Below are 19334 nucleotides of genomic sequence, written 5' to 3' on the forward strand. Positions count from 1 at the left end.
ATGTCTTTAATTTTATTGGAACCATACAATTATAGATAAAGTGCCAAAGGCTCAGATTTGTAGTGCTTTTTTGTGATTGTCTGTCCTGGCTTTGTATGTTGTAGCACCGAGAGAAGCGAATGGAGCAGGAGAAAGAGTTACAGGAGAAGAAAATCGAGTGGTTAACTACACAACTGAAGACCAAAACTGAAGAACTGTTGAACACCAACAGAGAGAGAGGCAAAGAGATACTAGAACTACGGGGTGGTCTGAGGAACAGCAAGGAGCAGGTAACGCACAAAATACACATACAAAAAAATGAATAAACTGAGCAGATTGTGTAATATATACCAACCGTATCCCTATTGGCTTCTACCTCCTATATTACTAGTGACTGTTGAATATTATACAGAGTTAATTGAGCCAGTATGTGTGCTGTTCTTCTCCATGTAAACGTAGCCTGCTGAGATACAGTTAGATGACAAGCTTGTGTTTATTCTTTAGAGGTTTAAAAATGTTTTTTGGTCTGTTGAGCCAGACCAGCTCCACTGTTTTATCTATCTATATTCCTAAATGTAAGGGATAAAACGTTTGCAAAAAGAAAACATGTTGGCAAGTCACAGGGACATAACCCTTCAACCTACCCACTAAAACCTTAACTGCCCTAAACAGAACTAGTGATAGACCGATTTTTATTGGCCAGCCGATATATCGGGCTGATATTTGCGTTTTTTACGTGCATCGGCTGATACGCGGCTGCTGCGTTCGCCGGTAGTTTTTCCCCGGCATTATTTACAGACAGGTGTCCACAGGCAACTCTCTGTTGCTGGAGATGCTGCAGTTCACGTGCAGACCATGCACTGCCCCTCCCCCACAAGCAGAGTGCTGGCAGTCTTAAATTACAAATCAAGCACTTTATTTCAATGGCTACTTTTCAGGTTTATTGTCTTCTTAAATTATTTAAATGTGTTGACAAAGGACATTTTGTGATGACCTGATCATATATGTCTTATAATATGTCAGCAAGCAGTGCATCATCAAGGCTTTGTTGTAGATGTTGATGAAAGCCTTTTACCCTTGCACAGTTAACCATATGCAGTGCACCCATCCATATGATGCACATTGCACACATAATTTGGGTGGTATGAATGTAGATGATTGCAGAAGTGACACTGATCTGTGTTTTTGTTTATTATTTTTAAAGAAATGGCAGAGCAGATTCTGAAAACAAATCCAGTGTGGCAGGGTTTACATCTTTATGATGTAAATTGAGAAAGCAAAAGCAGTATCGGCTCCAAATATCGGCTCAAGAAAATCGGCAGCTTGTATCGGTCATCAGCTAAGGCTGATGGGGGGGGAAAAAAAAAAAAATCGGTATCGGCACTAAAAAATCCATATCGGTCGATCCCTAAACAGAACTGTTATTTGTTACAGCCATTCTAGTAGGTGACAGGAAGCCTTGACCTACTGTACCTTTCAACGTTTTCTACTGGTCTTTCTGCCCTGCGTTGTCGGGTTTCAACAAAATGTCTCATTTAAAATAAGGTCATCATGAGGCAATGGCGTCCTGTCCACAGTGCTAATGTCTTTTGAAATAACTTTTCTCTTCAACAGGTGACCAGGCTGGAAAGACAACTCACCTCTCTGAAGCAAACCAGTGAAAGTCAGAGTAAAAGAGCCGAAGACCTCAACAACAAACTGAAACAGGTAATATAAACTCAACAGTGTGGTCCTCAGCTAAGCATTTCATGAAAAGACAAGTTTTAAGATTTACGTATTTGCTTCTCATTCCGTTTGCATTCTGCGTGTCTGCATCTGTATAGGTTGGTTAAGGTCCTCACACCACAGTAAAGACCCCCAGGTCGTCAGAGCAGGGACTTTAGCCTGTCCTAGCAAAAACTGTATGATCTTACAGTAGTCATAGACTTATATAACCTTACTCCAAGCCTCAGAGACACTAAGTTGGTGAAGATGTTTTTAACGCAGCAACAGTGCAATAGAAATTTACTTTTCATTTTTTGCTTTTAGTTTTTTTTTCCTGAGTGAAACAAGGAGTAGCATATTTCACTTAATATGCACAGGACACAAGACATGCAGGGGTGTATACATATGCAGTGTTATTCATTGTTTATATGTCTGTATGTCTCTCCAGTCTAAAGACGAGCAGAGTTCCATGGAGGAGAAATACCGCAACGAGCTCAACGCTCATATCAAGTTGTCTTCCCTCTACAAGGTAAGAATCACTGCAAGGCGCCTGGGATATATAGATTCTCTAAATAAAAAGGCATTAGCTCTACATTGTCCTGCCATGCTTTTCCCTGTGTATAGTCAGTATGTGATGTCTTTGTTCTCCCTGTAGGGGTCAGCGACAGACATGGAGACAAAGAATCAAGAACTGAGCAGAGCATTGGAAGAGCTCAGCAAGCTGGTTAAAGAAACTGGGGAAGGTATTGCAACAGTTTTTGAGCTGTCTTCCAGAAAAGTTGTAAAAATTGTATGCTTGGGTAAATCCATGTGATAAATTGAACCGTTTTGTCCTGGGTACTCTCAGCTTGACGCACAGAATTTCTAAATGGCCGTTGTTCACACTAATCATCTGTGGAACTATTAGCCTGACAAATGTGTCCCATCCTTACCATTGTTAGTGGGTTGGCTTACTGATAATTGTAATATTAAACATTGTAGGTAAGGAAACACCAGACTCTGAATCAGAAAAATGCCACTTAGGGCCGTGTGTGTGTGTGTGTGTGTGTGTGTGTGTGTGTGTGTGTGTGTGTGTGTGTGAAGTGTTAATTTCCATCTAATAAGTATTAATGTTGCCCTGACCTGTGTGACTGATGTCACTGTCTGTCTTTGCAGCCAATAAGGCTCTAGAAAAGAAGGTGTCGGAGGGAGAAGAACTGAAGAAGCGGCTTGAGGCAGAGCTTGGAGAGAAGGTCAAGAAAATGGAGAAAGAGCTCGAAAACGCCACAATGAAGGCTGCTGGCAAACACTGCTGTAAGAACACATTTTGTTATTTTATATCTAACTTTCATATCGAGATGAATCTGTTTGTCGTGTGCAAAGAGCCATTTGCACAGTATTATGTGTGTACAAATGTGCATTAAGTGTGTGTACAAGTATGCCTGCACACACCTGAACACCTTTTTATTTAAGTGTGTGTGTGTGTTCTGATCCAGGTGTGCCCTCTCTGAGTGAGGAGCAGTTAGACACCATGTGTCCATCAGCAGCTGCCATCGCTGCCATTGTCAAGCCCGGCATGAAGTTCTTTGATGTGAGTTTAATGGGAAATACCAAGGCTGGATGAAATGGTTGAACTTATACTATGCATAATAACCTATAAAGTAATCACATTGATATTTACTTACAGGTTTTCACTGTTAGACGACACACTTCACACATGTAAAACATCAATAAGTGATCATATTACCCAGCTGTGACTTTAAGTCATCTGGCAGCACTCGCATCTACTTAAACATAAGACTTTAATATAATAACATATATGCAATTTTTGTCCCTGTGTAGCTGTATAATGCGTATGCAGAATGTCAGACACACCTTCAGCTTGAGAAGCAGGAGACCAGGAGAGTGAGCAGAGTTCTGGATGAGATTGTACAGGAGATAGAGTCCAAGGCTCCTGTCCTCAAGCGTCAGCGAGAGGAGTACGAGAGCATGCAGAGATCCATGGCCTCTCTGTGCAACAAGCTGGAACAGGCTCGAACGGTCTGGGAATCATTTCATGTGTCTTCCGTTTGTCCAAGTTTACATTCAAGTGTATTATTAAGTGCAGATTTGTTCACCTTTTTACTCCAGATAACATCTTCTGTTAAGTTGAATGTGTATTTTGTTTACTTTTTGTCATTAGGAGATCTATAGTTTGCAGAAAGAGAAAGAAGAGGCCAAGCAGCGCTGTGATACCATGGAGAGAGACAAAATGAGGATAGAGAGACAGCTAGAGGATACATCTGCACAGGTACACACACACGCACACTCACACATACACAGACCAAGTAGTACACAAAAAAAATCTAAATGGAGATCTCTGCTGATTGTTGCTGATGCATTCATTATTTTTTTCCTCTTGTCCAGGTGTGTTCTCTTCTGGTGGATCTGGAGGAAGCCAGAGGGAACCAGGTGACCAAGGAAGACAGCAGCTCCGCCAACATTTCCAGCACTTCTGAGGTCATCAGTCCACGCCAGCTGTCCTTCCGCAGTGTGGAGGAGCTGCAGAGGCAGAACCAAAGTCTGCTGAGCAGGCTGAGGCAGCTGGAGGAGGAGAAAGACAGACAGCAGAGCCAAGTGACATCAGCGCGGTAATAAGTGCTAATCTATTAATGTTTTTTTGCAGGTATCTCTGCTCATACAATAACTGACGCCACTAGTGGCAGATGCTTTTGCCCAAAGCAACATACAAATGATGTAACAATCCAAGCCCCAGTAGATATACTGGGGCAGTTCCAAATTCATGAAGTAAGTGTTAAGTGCGTTTGAAAATACAATTAATTTAATTTTTTTTTTTTTTTTTTTTAATGGGATAGAGAGTGCAAGAGCATGGTAGGCAAGTTGATACAATCAGAAGATGTAGGTCTTCAAGTGAGTTTCAAAGACAGAGAGGCATTCTGCTAACTGAGTCTAACTGTGGTAACCACCACAGAGGGACCACGCAGGTAGTGGGACAGTAGGACTGGTCATCGTTCATTTGCAGATCATGGAGAACTATTAACTACTATTAAGTTCTGTTGGTATTATTCCTTCTACTATATACTTCTACTGATGATAATAATATAAGTAAAAGTTATTTTACTCTAATTATTGCTGTAAGTGCTAATACTTCTGCTATCATTTGTGTTGAGAGGATGAAATATGTATGAGGTTGAGAAAAACAAAAGGGGGGGAAATATCTATAACAAAATGGCAAATTATTATTAATAAAAAGAACATCTGTGTATTGTTACTGTCAAAAATGAAAAATAAGGAGATAATGCATGTCATTAATGGATGAAGCAGTGAAGCTATTTGAAACGTTTTTTCAAAGTTAGATCTGTCTCTCTGGTTCCCTTCAGTGTGTCAGAGTTGGAGGCTAGTGTGGACAAGCTTGAGAAGGAGGTTGAGCAGCTGAAAGAGCAGAGGAACCAGCAGAAACAGCTGGCTGACTCCAACGCCAGACAGAGAGACATGTACAAGGTCCTGCTGACACAGAGCACCGGCTTCAGCCTGCCTACTCAAGGTGACGTGAAAATATTGAAAATAACACACATTGGCCCTTTATGGGGATTTTCTTTTGAACCATTAGTGCAATCGTGTTTATAGAAGGTTTGATGTGTGTCTGCAGGTTCGGATTCTTCATCCCACCCGGCACATGTTAGGCCTTCAGTCCCAGCTACTCGCTCTACTCCTCAGAGAGCTGCTGCTGCTGAGTCAGCCCAGGCTGCTCAGGCTAAAGCTGCTTTAAAACAGGTACTTACAAACATCTGCACACACTCGCACTTAAATCTGCATCTTTCTCCATCTTCTGAAGTAGGACCAGAAAAAAAGACATTTAGAAATCCAGTAGCTGTTCTGACTGGATGTGTTTGTCTGTGCATCCCCAGCTGAATGATGCCTTCACTCTGTATAAGAAGGAGAAGGCAGAGAACGACAAGATGTCAAATGAGACAAACGACAGGCTCCAGAAGCAGCTGACGGATCTTCGCTCCAGCCACGCCAAGCTGACCTCTCAGCTAGAGTTCAGCAGCAAGAGGTTTGCGAGGCTCAGCACTGCTGCTGCACCTGGCTCATATTTCAGTTGTTGGAGATTTATTTTGTGTGTTTCTGTGTATGTCAGGTACGAGATGCTCCAGGACACTGTATCAGCCTACCGCAGAGAGATCTCTGCCCTGCAGGACAGGAACCAAAAAATGGCTGCAACGGCCCAACGACACGAGCACATCATTCACACGATGAGCCAGGACCTCCGACAGGCTAACGAAAAACTGGCCCTGGAAGAGGTGAAGAACAAAAGAAGCTTAACCCTTGTGTTGACCTTTGGTCAAATTGACCCGTTTTCAATTTTTGTTTTATATCACAAAATATGGGACGTAGAAATAAGCGCTGAAAATGTGTAGAAGAAAAAATTTAACAATTTTAAAACATTGGAAAAAGCAAAAACAAACCGTGAAAAAAAGGTGTCAAAGTGTTTTTTTCAAGGTTGACAGGAAGACAACACAAGGGTTAATTATCTTAAGGATAGATGTGATGCTGGATAGATTTAAACTGCACTGTGAGACAGGATTACACATTGAGTATTGCACTTGTAGAATTATCACTACAAGTTAAACATTTCATCTTCTACATAATTACCAACTTGTAAAACACCAGGCGATGCAAACACGTTCTTGACGTGTGTGTGTGTGTGTGTGTGTGTGTGTGTGTACCTCCTTTTAGTGAAAACCCACCACCAAAACTGATTATATCTTCCTTGCCCTGTGAACAACCAGCCTGCAAAATTTAATTCAGATCCATTCATTACCGTTTTAAAAGAATTCTGCCCTGCTCTCTTTTCTGTCCACTTTTCAATTAATACCTAATTGGTTTATTTTTCCCCTCTGTGTCTGTAGGTGCGAGTGGAGAACTTGACTAAAGAGAGAGACATGTTGAGACAAGCAGAGAGTCGACTCAATCGAGAAAAGGAAGCCATGCTGGCTGAGCAACGTAACCAGAACCTGCTGCTCACCAATCTCAAGACTATACAGGTACCATATCATGCAACACCATGTTTTTATTCTCAGTTGAACAATTGAAAACATCTCTCTGCTTTTTCTTATTTCATGCATTAAGCCTTCCTTCATAAGAAGCAGTCCTGCTGTGATGCCGAAAGTGTCATGAAGCGGCTATTTTTCATCAAAACTAGATATTGGCTACCCAAATAAATAGTATCATGACTTGTTTAACCACAATTAAAGGTGAAATAGATGTCCTGCGTCATCTTATTGCATCCACTTTGATTTACTTGCTTCTACAAGTTACCAAATATTTGGGTGAACCTTCAATTAATTGTTTTTCTCATGATTTCTCTTATTTTTGTCCTCCTCTCTTATAATGGCCTAGTTGACTATGGAGCGTACAGAGACAGAGACTCGCCAGCAGCTGAACAACAAGATAGAGCATCTGGAGGCAGAACTGTCTTCAATGAAGACCAGGCTGGACCAGGAAGTAGCACAGAGACATGCCCTTGGACGCACCATGGACGTATGTAGAATGAATGAATGAATCAATTTTTTTTAAATGTTATCCAATCCAATCAGCTCCTTTTCAACTCGTGCATGATTCAACATGAAGCAGATTGAGGCACACAATAAAAGAGTCACCTGGTTTAATATACATTTAAAGTGTACATACACTGTCTTTGATGCTTTTACGTTGTGGAAAGTCATCTTTACAAATAGAGGTTATTTTGTATAAAGGGTTTCTTTGGTACACGGAGAACCAAAATTGTACAATAGTTCAACCAGACTTAAAACTAAAAGGTCAGAAAGAGGCAAAGATCCCTCTGAGCAACAGTTGAATAAGAAGAGAATAAATCAGCAGTCATTGGTGAAAGAAACTGGAAACTTGGCATCAAATGTGTGCAGATTTAAATAGGAACAGGTTCCTGTTTCAGTGTCAAGTGCATAATAATGCAGTCTATAACAAGCTGGACTTAACAAGGGCAACGTGTTGCTTTAGCAGAGCTTTTCTTCAAACCACACAATAGAAATAGAAGGTTGGTCTAGGTTTAGTAATGTTGGAATATCAGCTGAACATACTATGGACTGACAAATCACAGTTTAAACATCTTTAATCTGACCACTGAGAAGCTTCCTGGGGGCCCAAAGAAAAACAAATTAACTCAATATTTAGAGCTCAATTGCACCATTGTGCATGTGTAAAGACTGTCTGAATTATATGGCGGCGTATACTCTTAAATAAGTGTTGTTGGACACAGCACGTAATCTTGTCTTGTTACTTCTTTGTCACCTCCACCTCCTCCACAGGCTCAGTTATTAGAAGCTAAAAAACAGCTGGAGACACAGAACACCTTACAGCAGAAAACCAGGGAGTTGTTGCGTAGCTCTGAACAGCAGGTGGCAGCACTGAAAGCCCAGCTGGCTTCTGCTCCCTCTGAGGCTGTTACCACCTCCAGCACCACGGCCAACCCTGCTACCAGAGCTGCAGGCCTCAGGGCACCACTTAGAGGTAAACAGCAGCACTCTGTAATGAAGGGCCAAGACCATTATTGATGATGGAAGTCGTTGATGAGGGTCTAATGCTATGACTGTCACTGAGTGTTAACAGCTCTTTTGTGTCTCTGTATTCCCTCAGTACGCTCTCCAGGGCCCGCATCCTCCCAGCAGCTCAGCCAATCGGCACAGGAGCTTGTAGAGTTGAAAGGTCTTCTGCATGCTGCTGAGGAACAAAACAACGAACTAGCAGAGCAGCTAAAGAATGCCAGTGCTACTGTAGAGCAGTACAGGGCTGTGGTACTGACTCTGGAAGACAGTCTGAAGAAAGAAAAGGAGGTATAGCTCTTTGATTTATATACCTGAGTAATTCAACAATGTTATCTGCTCTTCTCCCCCATCTTCAATGTCTTCTCATACACTTTACTCTCTTTACTACTCATACCCACCTGTCCACACACATGTAAACTGACCCTCATCCATTCTTTAGTCTCGCTCCCCTCTTGAGCTGCGGCTGAAGGAGTCCCAGGAGGTGCAGAAGCAGCTGGAGAAGAGGATTTTAGAGTTGGAGAAAATGAAGCAGCAGGAGAGAGAAGAGAGGAGAAAGGCTGTGGATGCAGTGGAAAAACAAGTAAGCCTGTGGCACACAGTTAATACAAGTGATAATAACAATGTATCAAATGAACTTAATGTAAGAGGCGTCGCTCGTAATGATTAACCTACAGAGAATTATCACCCAAGTCTGCAGCTCCTCTAGACTTTACAGAGCTTTGTAGAGAGTTTTATTGTTATGAATCTTTAAAGTTTTGGTTCTCTTTTATCACTCTCATAGTCTATATCTGCGACGTTTCATTTCCGAGATTGTTCAGGTGGCGCCGGAAATTTCGCGGGATGTCTCTTATTTCCGCCAGATGTCCATCACCTTCCGCTTTCTTTGTGTTGGCGTTTCTGAGGACTATGGTTAACTGCTCCTCAGATCTCCGCAGGGTAAATCCAGACAGCTAGCTAGACTATCTGTCCAATCTGAGTGTTCTGTTGCACAACTAAAACAACTTTTGAACCAAAACAAGTTCCTTCTCGAGGCTATTTTGCAGCGGCACTGTGGCTCCGTCCAGCGCTTAGTGCCGCCCAAGACAATTGTGATTGGTTTGAAGAAATGCCAATAAACCAGAGCACGTTTTTCTCCGATCCCGGAGTGCTGTGTGGACTAGCCAGACTCTCCTCCGCAGCGCTGTGGAGGTAGGTCTGGCAATGCGAGACTACCACTTTCATTGTGTTGTTTTCAGCCTAACAGGCAGCAGTGTTTTTTTTAGAGAAAAGGCCCCGATAACTGACCCACTGTACACTCCCTGCTCAGCAGCAAACGGACATTTAGCAGCAAGTGTCTATAGTTATTTTACCCTGCTGTCTTGTCCAGATGTATGAAGTGCAGCGCAGTCTGAAGTCCAGCCAGGCAGAGCAACAGGAGGCACTGGAGAGAGCTACCTCTGCTGTTACACTGGAGCAGAAGGCCATACAGGAAAGCCTGCTGCAGGTCCGTTAAAACACACACACACACACACACACACACAAACGCACACTCATATGCTGGTTAATATTCCCAGTCCCTACCAGTTAACATGGGTATCTTGAATTCACCTACAGTCAAAACATGAATGTTAAAGTTGTATTTACTTGTGTGGGCTCAACTGTTTCCCGTCTGTCTTCCTCTCAGACTAAGCTAGCTGGAGAAGCACAGGCTAAGTATGAGCGGGAGCTCATGCTTCATGCTGCTGATGTAGAGGCCCTGCAGGAGCTGAAGAAAAAAACCCAGCAAGATGCTGCACAGAAGAGGGAGTTGGAGGAGCAACTGAGCAAAATTTCATCCCTCCTGCAGGAGAAGACTGCAGCTTTGAACACAGTGGAGAGACAGCTGAAGGTAGGACGGCTAACCCAAAAGGGAGAAGAGGGAAGAAACTAGGCATTCTGTGGTCATTTTTACACAGCTTTGAACAAGTGTTTATCAAGTATATCCAGAAAATGTCATCCTTAAAATAATGTTTTTTTTAATGTAAATGTTTTGCCTGTTGCCTTTCCAAGATTCCAAAGTGTCTTAACGCCTCCTAAGGAAATACTTCTGTAGGATAATGTTGTGTTTCTAGATTGGTCATGAAAATAAGAATGACTGATTGGTCATAACTGTTTCACTCTTCTTCAGGAGGATCTTTCTAATAAGAGTCGTCGCTGTGAGGAGCTGGGGAAGCAGAATGCTCTCCTGCACCAGCAGATGGATGAAATGGCCACCAAGGGTCGTCTGCTGCAAAACCAGCCACAGCAGCTTGACCTGTCATTCAGTGAAGATGGCAAGACCACTGAACAGATACTAGAAATACTCAGGTAATACAGCAACACCAAGGGTGGCTTAGTACTTTTAAGAAGGGCTTGAGAGCTTGTTAACATGGGGAACACTGAATTTTGTAGAAACCATTACAGTTTCCTTTTATCAACTTAATGTCTCAATGTGAACTCATTGGGATTAAGATTGGTATGTGTGTGCGTTGTAGGTTTGTGCGGAGTGAAAAGGAAATTGCCATGGCTCGGTGTGACGCGTCTGATAGAGAAGCTCTTCGCTACAAACAGCGAGTGGAGCACCAAGACAGACAACTGAAGGAGCTAGAGGAAGCTCTGAACTCTGAGCGGGAGAAAATGCAGGTACAAAATGAAGCGATGCCTCTTATTGTGGCATTGCTGTCACTGTTTTTTATTTTTTTATTTTTATAATTCAAGTTTTTACTTTTAGGTGAGTGTCAGTCAATCAGAACTGACAGCATTGTTGTGGTACAATATTATGCATAAAGGTCCATACATACACCTGGGAATCAAAATAAGTAATAATAGTAAAAAATTAAAAAAATTAAAAATAAATTAAAAAGAGAATGAATCCAGCAATCACAGTGGTACATCTCTATCATTACAATATACCAGCAATACCATAGGCAAAAAAGTGATCCCATGACCTCTTAAATGCTTGATTTTCATTATTAATTCTGTAATGTGTTACGATACTATTTCTGACATAAGTTCCAGCCATTGTTTAAATTCTGGGGGGAGGTATTTTCCCACACTTGTAGGATCACTCGGATGGCTGTTACAACCCCAACCTTTATTACTGCAAAATGATATTTTGAAACTTCTTACAATTCTGCTTGGTCCCCTAATAGGCACAACCTCTGTGTTTTAGGCATAATAAAACCTAGCCCTTTCCCTATGCGTTCTACAACTTCTTCCCAAAAGGGATTTACCAATTTACATTCCCAGAGTGCATGTAAAAATGTTCTTGTCTCTGTCTGGCATTTCCAACATAGGTCATTGGGCATATTGCTGTCACTGTTGAATAAAAATGTTGGAATCGAAAATTGATGCGATAACCTTAAAATCTAAAGTCAAATTGCGGATTTACAGTAACGTGTCCCTCTTACAAATTATTCATGCTAAATTAAGCAATAGTGGCACAAAAGAATACAGTTTATTATAATTAGTGTGTCTCTTTGCCCTCCATGGCCCAGGCTACAGTGAAGACTCTGGCCCAGCAGGAGGAACAGCTGAAGAAGATGGAAAATATCAGTGCTCTCCAAGAAACCAACAGGATGCTGAAAATGGACCGAGATAAACTGGAACAAGAGCTGCAACAAGCTCAGGCTAAAGTAAGATACAAGTGTTGCATGTCATAGTTTGTCCTTTGTCTCCTTCCATTGTTCGCTGTGGCTAGTTTTTAGTTTTACTACGCTTGAGGATATTTTGTGAGGGCATGTTTGAATCTCAAAACACAGTGCAGTTTACCGCTCTAATAAAACCCTACTTTGAATGTAATTCTAGCATTGATGTTTGTTTTTATAGTAAAACTTCTCTCTGGAGCTGTGTTGTAAATACAAAAGACAGGTTGGACAAAAACATAAAATAGTGTCATTAGAAGCTGAAGTTTCTCAGTAACCTTTCCTTGCATCTGAGAGCTATTGTCTTTTATACCCATGCTTAAAATCCCTCTCTCTATCAGGTTACAAAGCTCCAGTCAGACATCAGCCCACTACATCACTCTTTGTCTCAGCTGTCAGAAAGAAATGGCTCCCTGCAGGCTGATAAGAGAATACTGGAAGAAGACCTCAAACGCTGGAAGGCCAAAACACAGGTAACATGCGTGCGTGTGTGCGTGCATGTGGGTGTGAACAAGAAGGGTAAGAGTGTGTATACCTGCATTTATAGCATTTTGTCTCCCATTCCTACTGCAGATACACTAGATTGTTATATTTTCTTGTTTTAGTGCACATTCTTATATACTTTCCATGTGTTTCCATCATTATTTACCTGATACATTCTAGGGTTTTGTCAATGAGTTGTTTTTAATACAGCTTAGTGTTCCATTTTGTCAGTTTTAACTTCAAATGTCTACAGTTAACTTATTAGTATAACTTAAACATGACTGTCTATCTGCAGCAACTGCTTAGCCAACAGAAAGATGGCGATGTTGAGGAGAGACAGAAACTCGCCACTGAGAAAGAAGCTCAGCAGAAACGCATCACTCAGCTAGCTGAAGAGACAGCCAAGCTGAAGACTGAACTGGCAAGGTAACACACGCACACACACACACCATTGATTTTGTATTAGTTAAAGAGATGCCAATTTTAAACCAGCTCTGGGTCATCTTTATGTGGGCAGTGTGTTTAGATGAGCATCGTTTGGCTTCCCTCCGTGGCGCCAGTGAACGGAGCTCAGATCTCAACAGACCTCCCCTGCTCTGCTCCTCTGAGAGCTACGTGCACTGGCGACACGGATGGAAGCCAAACACTGTTTATCTAAACACACCGTCCACACTGCTATGACACAGAGCTGGATTGAAATCAGCAAAATATCTGCTGCTGTTAAGGATGGAATAATAGATATTTTCTATTCGGGTCTAATTACTGTTATACGTGTCCTGTACCAGACTGTTGTAATTTGACTGCTATAATGACCAGATCAGAACTTCTAGCAGCTATCATGCTCAGTGGCAGATTGATCAATGCACCCCTAGAAATACTGACATTAGTGTTATGTGTGCATCAGATCCAGTGCCAGCAGTAACTCAGCTCAGTCTCAGCTGCAAGCCCTCAGAGACTCCGTGGCCCGTCTGACGGCGGAGAGAGACACTCTGAAGAAAGACATGGAAACACAAAAAACAGACATTCTAGAGAAGAACAAGACCATAACCCAGGTCAAGAAGATTGGACGACGCTACAAGACCCAGTATGAGGAGCTCAAAGTCCAGCATGACAAGGTGGGACTGCGGTTGTGGAATCGGTTCACGTTAAAGTCTGCAGTAGACAACAAGTTTAGTATGGGTGGAATGGTGATGGCTGTGTGTTTTCTGTGTGTTCCAGCTGGTTGAGGAAACAGCTGCTAAAGCAGGAAGTGAGGCAGGTCCGAGCCAGGAGGTGCAGCAGGAGCTGACTAAAACCCAGGAGGAGCGCAATAAGGCCAGAGAGGACCTAAACACACTGAAAGCGGAATTGCAGAAAAAACTGGAGGAGGTGAGCAGGAAAACATTTTAGGTCTTTATTAACCCAACATACAAATATAGAGTACCATGAGTTTTTTTTTTGCTTTACATGGAGTACACATAGTTGTCAGTCTGTGGCTGCCCAGTTTTTTTTTCTCCATTTTTAGCACTGACCTTATGCGCAAAGTTGCCTCTGCTGCTGGGTTGCTGGAACAGCTGTCTGCACAAAGCCATTTTTAAACTGAACACACTGTTATCATGATATTTCAAAAACAAGACATATCAGTAGTCACATAATGCATTTGTTGCTTTGTCTTGTCAGTACAGTAAAGACCCCCTTTACATTGATTAGATTTTTTTTAAACAATGTTTCCCCCAACCAGGCCCAGAAGTCCCAGCAGGAGTTTGAGGAGTACAGGAAGGAAAACCAGCAGACCGTGGAAAAGTTGCAGGAGGTGCAAAACCAGCTGACACAGAAAATGAACCACAATAATATATACAAATAAAAACACAATGTTAATTGCTGTTAATTACTTTTGAGCTATTTTGGTGGTAATAACACCAATATGGAATAGTAATGTAAGTTAGCTCTACATGTTGAATAATTTAGTGAGGAATATACATTAGAAAAGGCAGGATAACGGACTCGATTGTCACCTTTTTGCACATATTTGTCCTGTCCCAGACCGAGACTCAACTGCAGCAGAATCAGAACCTGCTGACCCAGGCTCAGAAAGACCTTCAGCAAACCAAAACCCACAGCCAGCAGGTAAGAAGTACTGCCAAGAACACAGCAACACCTGTCTACCTACCTACAGACATTTCCATTACTTCAGTCATTTTGTGATGACATCGCCTAAAAATATACAAACCTTTTGCTGGATTCATAGTTGACATTCTGTTTATTTGTAATTTTGCTCCTCATTGTCATGAATGTCACTATACAGTGGCACTCATACGTTTATGAACCCATGCTAAAGTTGACTAAAAAGGAATAAAATCATCTTTTAGAAATTGATTTTAATGCCTTAATTAAAGAAATTAGGAAAAATCCAACCTTTAAGGACACCAATTTTCTTTGTGAATGAATAATGTATCGTAAATAAATAAATGTTCTTCCTTAAAATACAGGGGGCATAAGTAAGAACACCCCTATGTTAAATTCCCATAGAGGCAGGCAGGTTATTTTTAAAGGCCAGTTATTTCATGGATCCAGGATACTATGCATCCTGATAAAGTTCCCTTGGCCCCCCACATCATCACATACCCTTCACCATACCTAGAGATTGGCATGGGGTACTTTCCATAAAATCATCTCTCAATGCAAATCAAACCAGCTATTAGGCTAACTGAAATAAAACCATGCCGATCTCTAGGTATGGTGAAGGGGATGTGATGATGTGGGGCTATTTTAATTCCAAAGGCCAAGGGAATGTTATCAGGATGCATAGTATCCTGGATACTATGCATCCTGATAAAGAGATGATAGAGAGATGATTTTATGATGATTCACCTGAAAATAGACCCACAGAGCCTAATCTCCTCTTTTCTCATTTAAAGATACAGAACCAATTAAAATTGGCTCAGTCTCAAGCTCAGGCCCGTCAGAACCAGATTCAGCAGATCCAGAGGGAGCTCCAGCAGGCTAAAGAAGCCCTTCAGCAGAACCTCGCTAATCAGAAAGAGCTGCAGCAGACCCAACAAAGCAGTCAACAGAGCCACAACCAGGAAGTCAGCAACATCAAGACTGCTCTCAGCCAAGCAGAGAGCAAGGTGAGGAGGCCTCTTTCTCTTTACGGAGTAGATTTGTTTGTTTTTGTTTAAATACTTACCTATATTTATAGTTATACTTACCTACTTACAATACATCTTACATTTAGATAGCATTTATAATTATTTCTCATACAAAATACACCAGACAGGCAATACCCATTTTGGTGGTATGAATCGTGCTGTCCCATGTGGAGAGAAATGGGAAAATGTTAACCCCCTACACAACAGCTTTTCAGCAGAGACTTTATTAAAGACGCGTAAGATACATGAATATTCAATGTCCGTGAGGTAAATCATTAAATGATGCTGGTGACCGTTACTACTGATGGATAGCTAATGTAAACAAGCAAAACATGTTTACAAACTTGTTAAAATTAAGATCCAAACACATCAAATTCCACTGACCTCTATAAAAAAAGCCGACTTTGTTACCTTGATATTTCTTAAAAAAACAAAAAAACATTTGATAAGTGCTTGTTTAAGTCTTAATGCTTATACTGCGCACTCTGTGTGAGTAAAGACAAAAGTCATTTTCAGATTTTGTTCTCAAAGGTTGCTGCTGTTGTATTAAAACCTGGGATTATTTTGTGCAATACTTACACTAATAAGTAGTGGATGTGTGCTTACCTCCTGACAGGTGACTGAGCTTCAGAGCCAACTGGACAGCCTGCAGAAGGTTGGGAAAAGCTTTACAGTCAGTTTATCTAGAAGCAGCACTGCATGCACAAGTGCTGTGCAATGATGTTTGGTGATACGTGTGGATAATATACTATATATGAATTGAATGTATGGAAGTTCTTTGCTATGGGTTGAGTGTAATTAGTAAGCCAAGAGTTTACAGTTACATGTTGGCGTTTAATACTTTTAAAATGAACTGATTTAAATTACTACTAATCAGTTATGAAATCAATACAATCTGTACCTCTTCCTTACTATTTTTCTCTCTTCATCAATTATCGCCAGCCTTCCTCACATTTCTTTGAAAGTGTGAAAGCGATATCTCAGGAACCCCTGGAGGGAATTTCTTCAAATTTGTCACAAAAGATTTTGAAAGTCAAAGGTCAAGACTTCCTACGCTAATTATGACAAAAAGTCACACAAATGTCTAATAGGATAAAATGATGAAGTGATGACATTCGATATCCAAAATGTCAACTTTACTGTGACTTTTACTGTGTTATATTCTGCAAAAATCCTTTTCTGGTCGTTATTCAACGGCATGACTCAGGATACTGAATTGGTGACACTACTCTTTAGACTGTGATGATTATATAAATCTTCACTACATACTGTATATTATATGAGTCTGGATAGACATGGATGTAAACTGCAACAACTGCACTGGTTGGCGGAGGCAAACGACCGCAAGGCGGTAGTTCTAGTTTTTATTTTTCCATCCTTCCTCTATATTCACATCAAATGCATCAAACTGTCTTTCTTTTTAAAAGTCTTTACTTACACAACATGTTTGCCTAATTGTTTCTCTTTGTCAGATAATTGGTGAACGTGAAGCAGACATTAAGCGTCTGCAGGAGCAGCTCACTGAAGCCAATCAGGCTAATGAAGCTAGCCGAGCCACACAGGCCAACCAGAGCCAGAGTTCCCCGTCCATCCAAGCCAGTGATGCTAACGTTGCTAGTGACGGTAACCAGGCACTACAAGATGAGCTGGCTAAACTCAGACAAGAGGTACTTTCAAATCTGCTTTCCCAAAATAATGTTTAATCTAACTATTGTATGTCTTTCTTTCTATATCGACACCCTTACATTCTTGCTAATTAACTCTGTCAACTGTGTCAAAATCCTTGGATAAGTCAATACTGTCAATGTCTTTCACCACTTTAAGATCAGCAGTTATAGTACTGTGTTGTTCCCCTGCAGCTGTCTGAGAGCAAGAACAGAGAGGAGCAGCTCAGACAGCAGATAGCTGAAAAAGAGGAAAAGACTAAGAAGGTCTTCATGGGGGCCAAAACCAAAATCAACCAACTAAACAGTAAGTTTCACAAGGACTTATGCACAAAGAAGCTACTCTGTTACATTAGCTAAAGTGTAACTTGACGTTGTTACCTGCACCTTAACCTGTAGGTGCTAAAGAGAAGCTCACTCAGGAGATACAAGAAGTGAAACAGAATAAGGAGGAACTGGAGGTGAGAATGAACGCCCTAAAGTCTCAGTATGAAGGACGGCTTCTTCGGCTGGACAGAGAGCTGAGAGAACTGAGAGAGACACAAGCACAGTCCGACCCCAGAGAGGAACCACAGGACCAGAGTGGAGCTAAGGTACATGCATCACACTGGCTGTGGACATGACTGACATGAAGTCCATTCTTTGAAATCCAAAATAGACCAAATGTTTTTAGAAATTCTGTTTTGTTCTGTAATTATGTGTACGCCCTTTTTTTTTTTTTTTTGTCACTCTAAAAATGATGTCATTTTGAATTGTACAACTAAGTATAAGCGCCACTAATAGCTAACCTGCTAACCTGGACGCCTTTTGCGTAGTAGGAACTTATTTTGACATTAAAGTATGCGTTGGTACAAGTTGTTACTTTTAGGTAGGAAGGTTTTTTTGTTGTTTTTTTTACACCAAAAAAGGGCCTTGACATTAAAGACCGCCCACACGCCAAATGCAGGTAGAATTGGTTGGGGGCTGTAACTCTTACTAGCCACTTTGTTGAGTGAAACGCCGGCGCTGGAAGGTTCCGGTTAGCTACAATCGCAGCAGATATGCTTTTTGCCCTAGAAAGCAACCTACCTTATTGAGGCATAATGACTTCTCTCAAAATAATCCAGCTTTTTTTCTCCAAATATTTTAAGTTTTATTCCCCAAATATGACCTTTTTTTTTGTAAATATTACAACTTAATTTTCTACATCTAATAGCCATCTGTGTTACAATGTTTGAGTTTTTCCTGTCATCTAATTGCAATATTACAAACCTGTATTGGTACTTAGGTGGGTGAACAGACCAGATCTGCAGACCAGAGACAGATATCTTTGAAGAGTCCTGCCCAAGACAGGGGGAGGTAACTAATGAAGACATACACACATGCACAAACACCAGAAACAAAGTTAATAGTTGTAAATAGACTTTTTTTTATTTACACTTGTTAGAAACTTTAAATTTTTTCAGTCAGTGCATGTATTCAGACAGACAGCTTTACAGACATTGTTAAAAAAAATATTCAGAGCCAGATTAGAATGGATCTACTGTAAATTATAAAAAGTTTAATGCAGTTTACAGTAATATAGAACAAACACAAAGAAACTGTTGGCAAAATAACTTTTCATGCTTTCGCCATCAGCTCCAACCTGTCTGACCCTCCCACTGCCAACATCCGCCCCACCACAAGTACTCCATCTCCTAGCAACAAGCCAAGCCCCTCCCCTGGTAACAAGGCCACACCCCGTGCCAGCATCCGGCCAATGGTTACCCCGGCAACTGTCCCCATCCCAACACCTACTGCCACGGTCATGCCTACCACACAAACTGACAGCCAAGAGGGTGAGAGCAAGAGATGAAAAGAAATTTAAAATAAAAGTATTTGGTTTCAGTGGGCAGGGACAAAAGGGACATCCCAAGGAATCCAAATTCAAACGGCCTGCTTGCACACACATTTACTGAAAGGTGGAGCAGGAAAAATAGAGAGGTGTTTTTCTCAAACTTTGGGGGTCTTTAGTCACACTGGGAACACACATTTATGTTAAATAGACACGAAAAGGGGCTTCTTGCATAATATGCAGTCTTTTAAAGTAGAATGTGTTCGGTTAGTTTTGGTTAAATGTTATTTTAGCTGATGTGTCACAGTGTAATATAATGTTTCACCCTGCAGTGCTGATGAGTGCAGGAGCCTCTGTACACTCTACCAGCTCCA

At 41.3% G+C, this 19334-nt stretch overlaps 1 protein-coding gene across 1 annotated transcript in view; it reads left to right on the forward strand.

Moving 5' to 3' along the window:
* Positions 1–19334, forward strand: part of LOC144527038 (nucleoprotein TPR-like) — a 32265-nt gene that overhangs the window by 3643 nt on the left and 9288 nt on the right. Inside the window, exons 6-42 of the mRNA XM_078264864.1 lie at positions 105–269; positions 1594–1686; positions 2132–2212; positions 2339–2426; positions 2839–2976; positions 3159–3253; positions 3505–3702; positions 3845–3952; positions 4069–4292; positions 5043–5206; positions 5312–5436; positions 5571–5719; positions 5804–5966; positions 6576–6710; positions 7066–7206; positions 7992–8193; positions 8320–8516; positions 8668–8808; positions 9595–9711; positions 9892–10095; positions 10375–10553; positions 10721–10868; positions 11723–11860; positions 12211–12342; positions 12648–12778; positions 13257–13467; positions 13571–13720; positions 14073–14144; positions 14375–14458; positions 15250–15462; positions 16100–16138; positions 16956–17150; positions 17343–17454; positions 17547–17740; positions 18415–18485; positions 18765–18964; positions 19293–19334. The exon at positions 19293–19334 is cut by the window's right edge and continues 153 nt beyond it. Coding sequence (XP_078120990.1) covers positions 105–269; positions 1594–1686; positions 2132–2212; positions 2339–2426; positions 2839–2976; positions 3159–3253; positions 3505–3702; positions 3845–3952; positions 4069–4292; positions 5043–5206; positions 5312–5436; positions 5571–5719; positions 5804–5966; positions 6576–6710; positions 7066–7206; positions 7992–8193; positions 8320–8516; positions 8668–8808; positions 9595–9711; positions 9892–10095; positions 10375–10553; positions 10721–10868; positions 11723–11860; positions 12211–12342; positions 12648–12778; positions 13257–13467; positions 13571–13720; positions 14073–14144; positions 14375–14458; positions 15250–15462; positions 16100–16138; positions 16956–17150; positions 17343–17454; positions 17547–17740; positions 18415–18485; positions 18765–18964; positions 19293–19334 — 5239 coding nt within the window. The remainder of the gene's footprint in view (positions 1–104; positions 270–1593; positions 1687–2131; positions 2213–2338; positions 2427–2838; positions 2977–3158; positions 3254–3504; positions 3703–3844; positions 3953–4068; positions 4293–5042; positions 5207–5311; positions 5437–5570; positions 5720–5803; positions 5967–6575; positions 6711–7065; positions 7207–7991; positions 8194–8319; positions 8517–8667; positions 8809–9594; positions 9712–9891; positions 10096–10374; positions 10554–10720; positions 10869–11722; positions 11861–12210; positions 12343–12647; positions 12779–13256; positions 13468–13570; positions 13721–14072; positions 14145–14374; positions 14459–15249; positions 15463–16099; positions 16139–16955; positions 17151–17342; positions 17455–17546; positions 17741–18414; positions 18486–18764; positions 18965–19292) is intronic.

This window comes from Sander vitreus, chromosome 12 (assembly GCF_031162955.1).
Source record: "Sander vitreus isolate 19-12246 chromosome 12, sanVit1, whole genome shotgun sequence".
In the NCBI taxonomy this organism is placed as follows: Eukaryota; Metazoa; Chordata; class Actinopteri; order Perciformes; family Percidae; genus Sander; species Sander vitreus.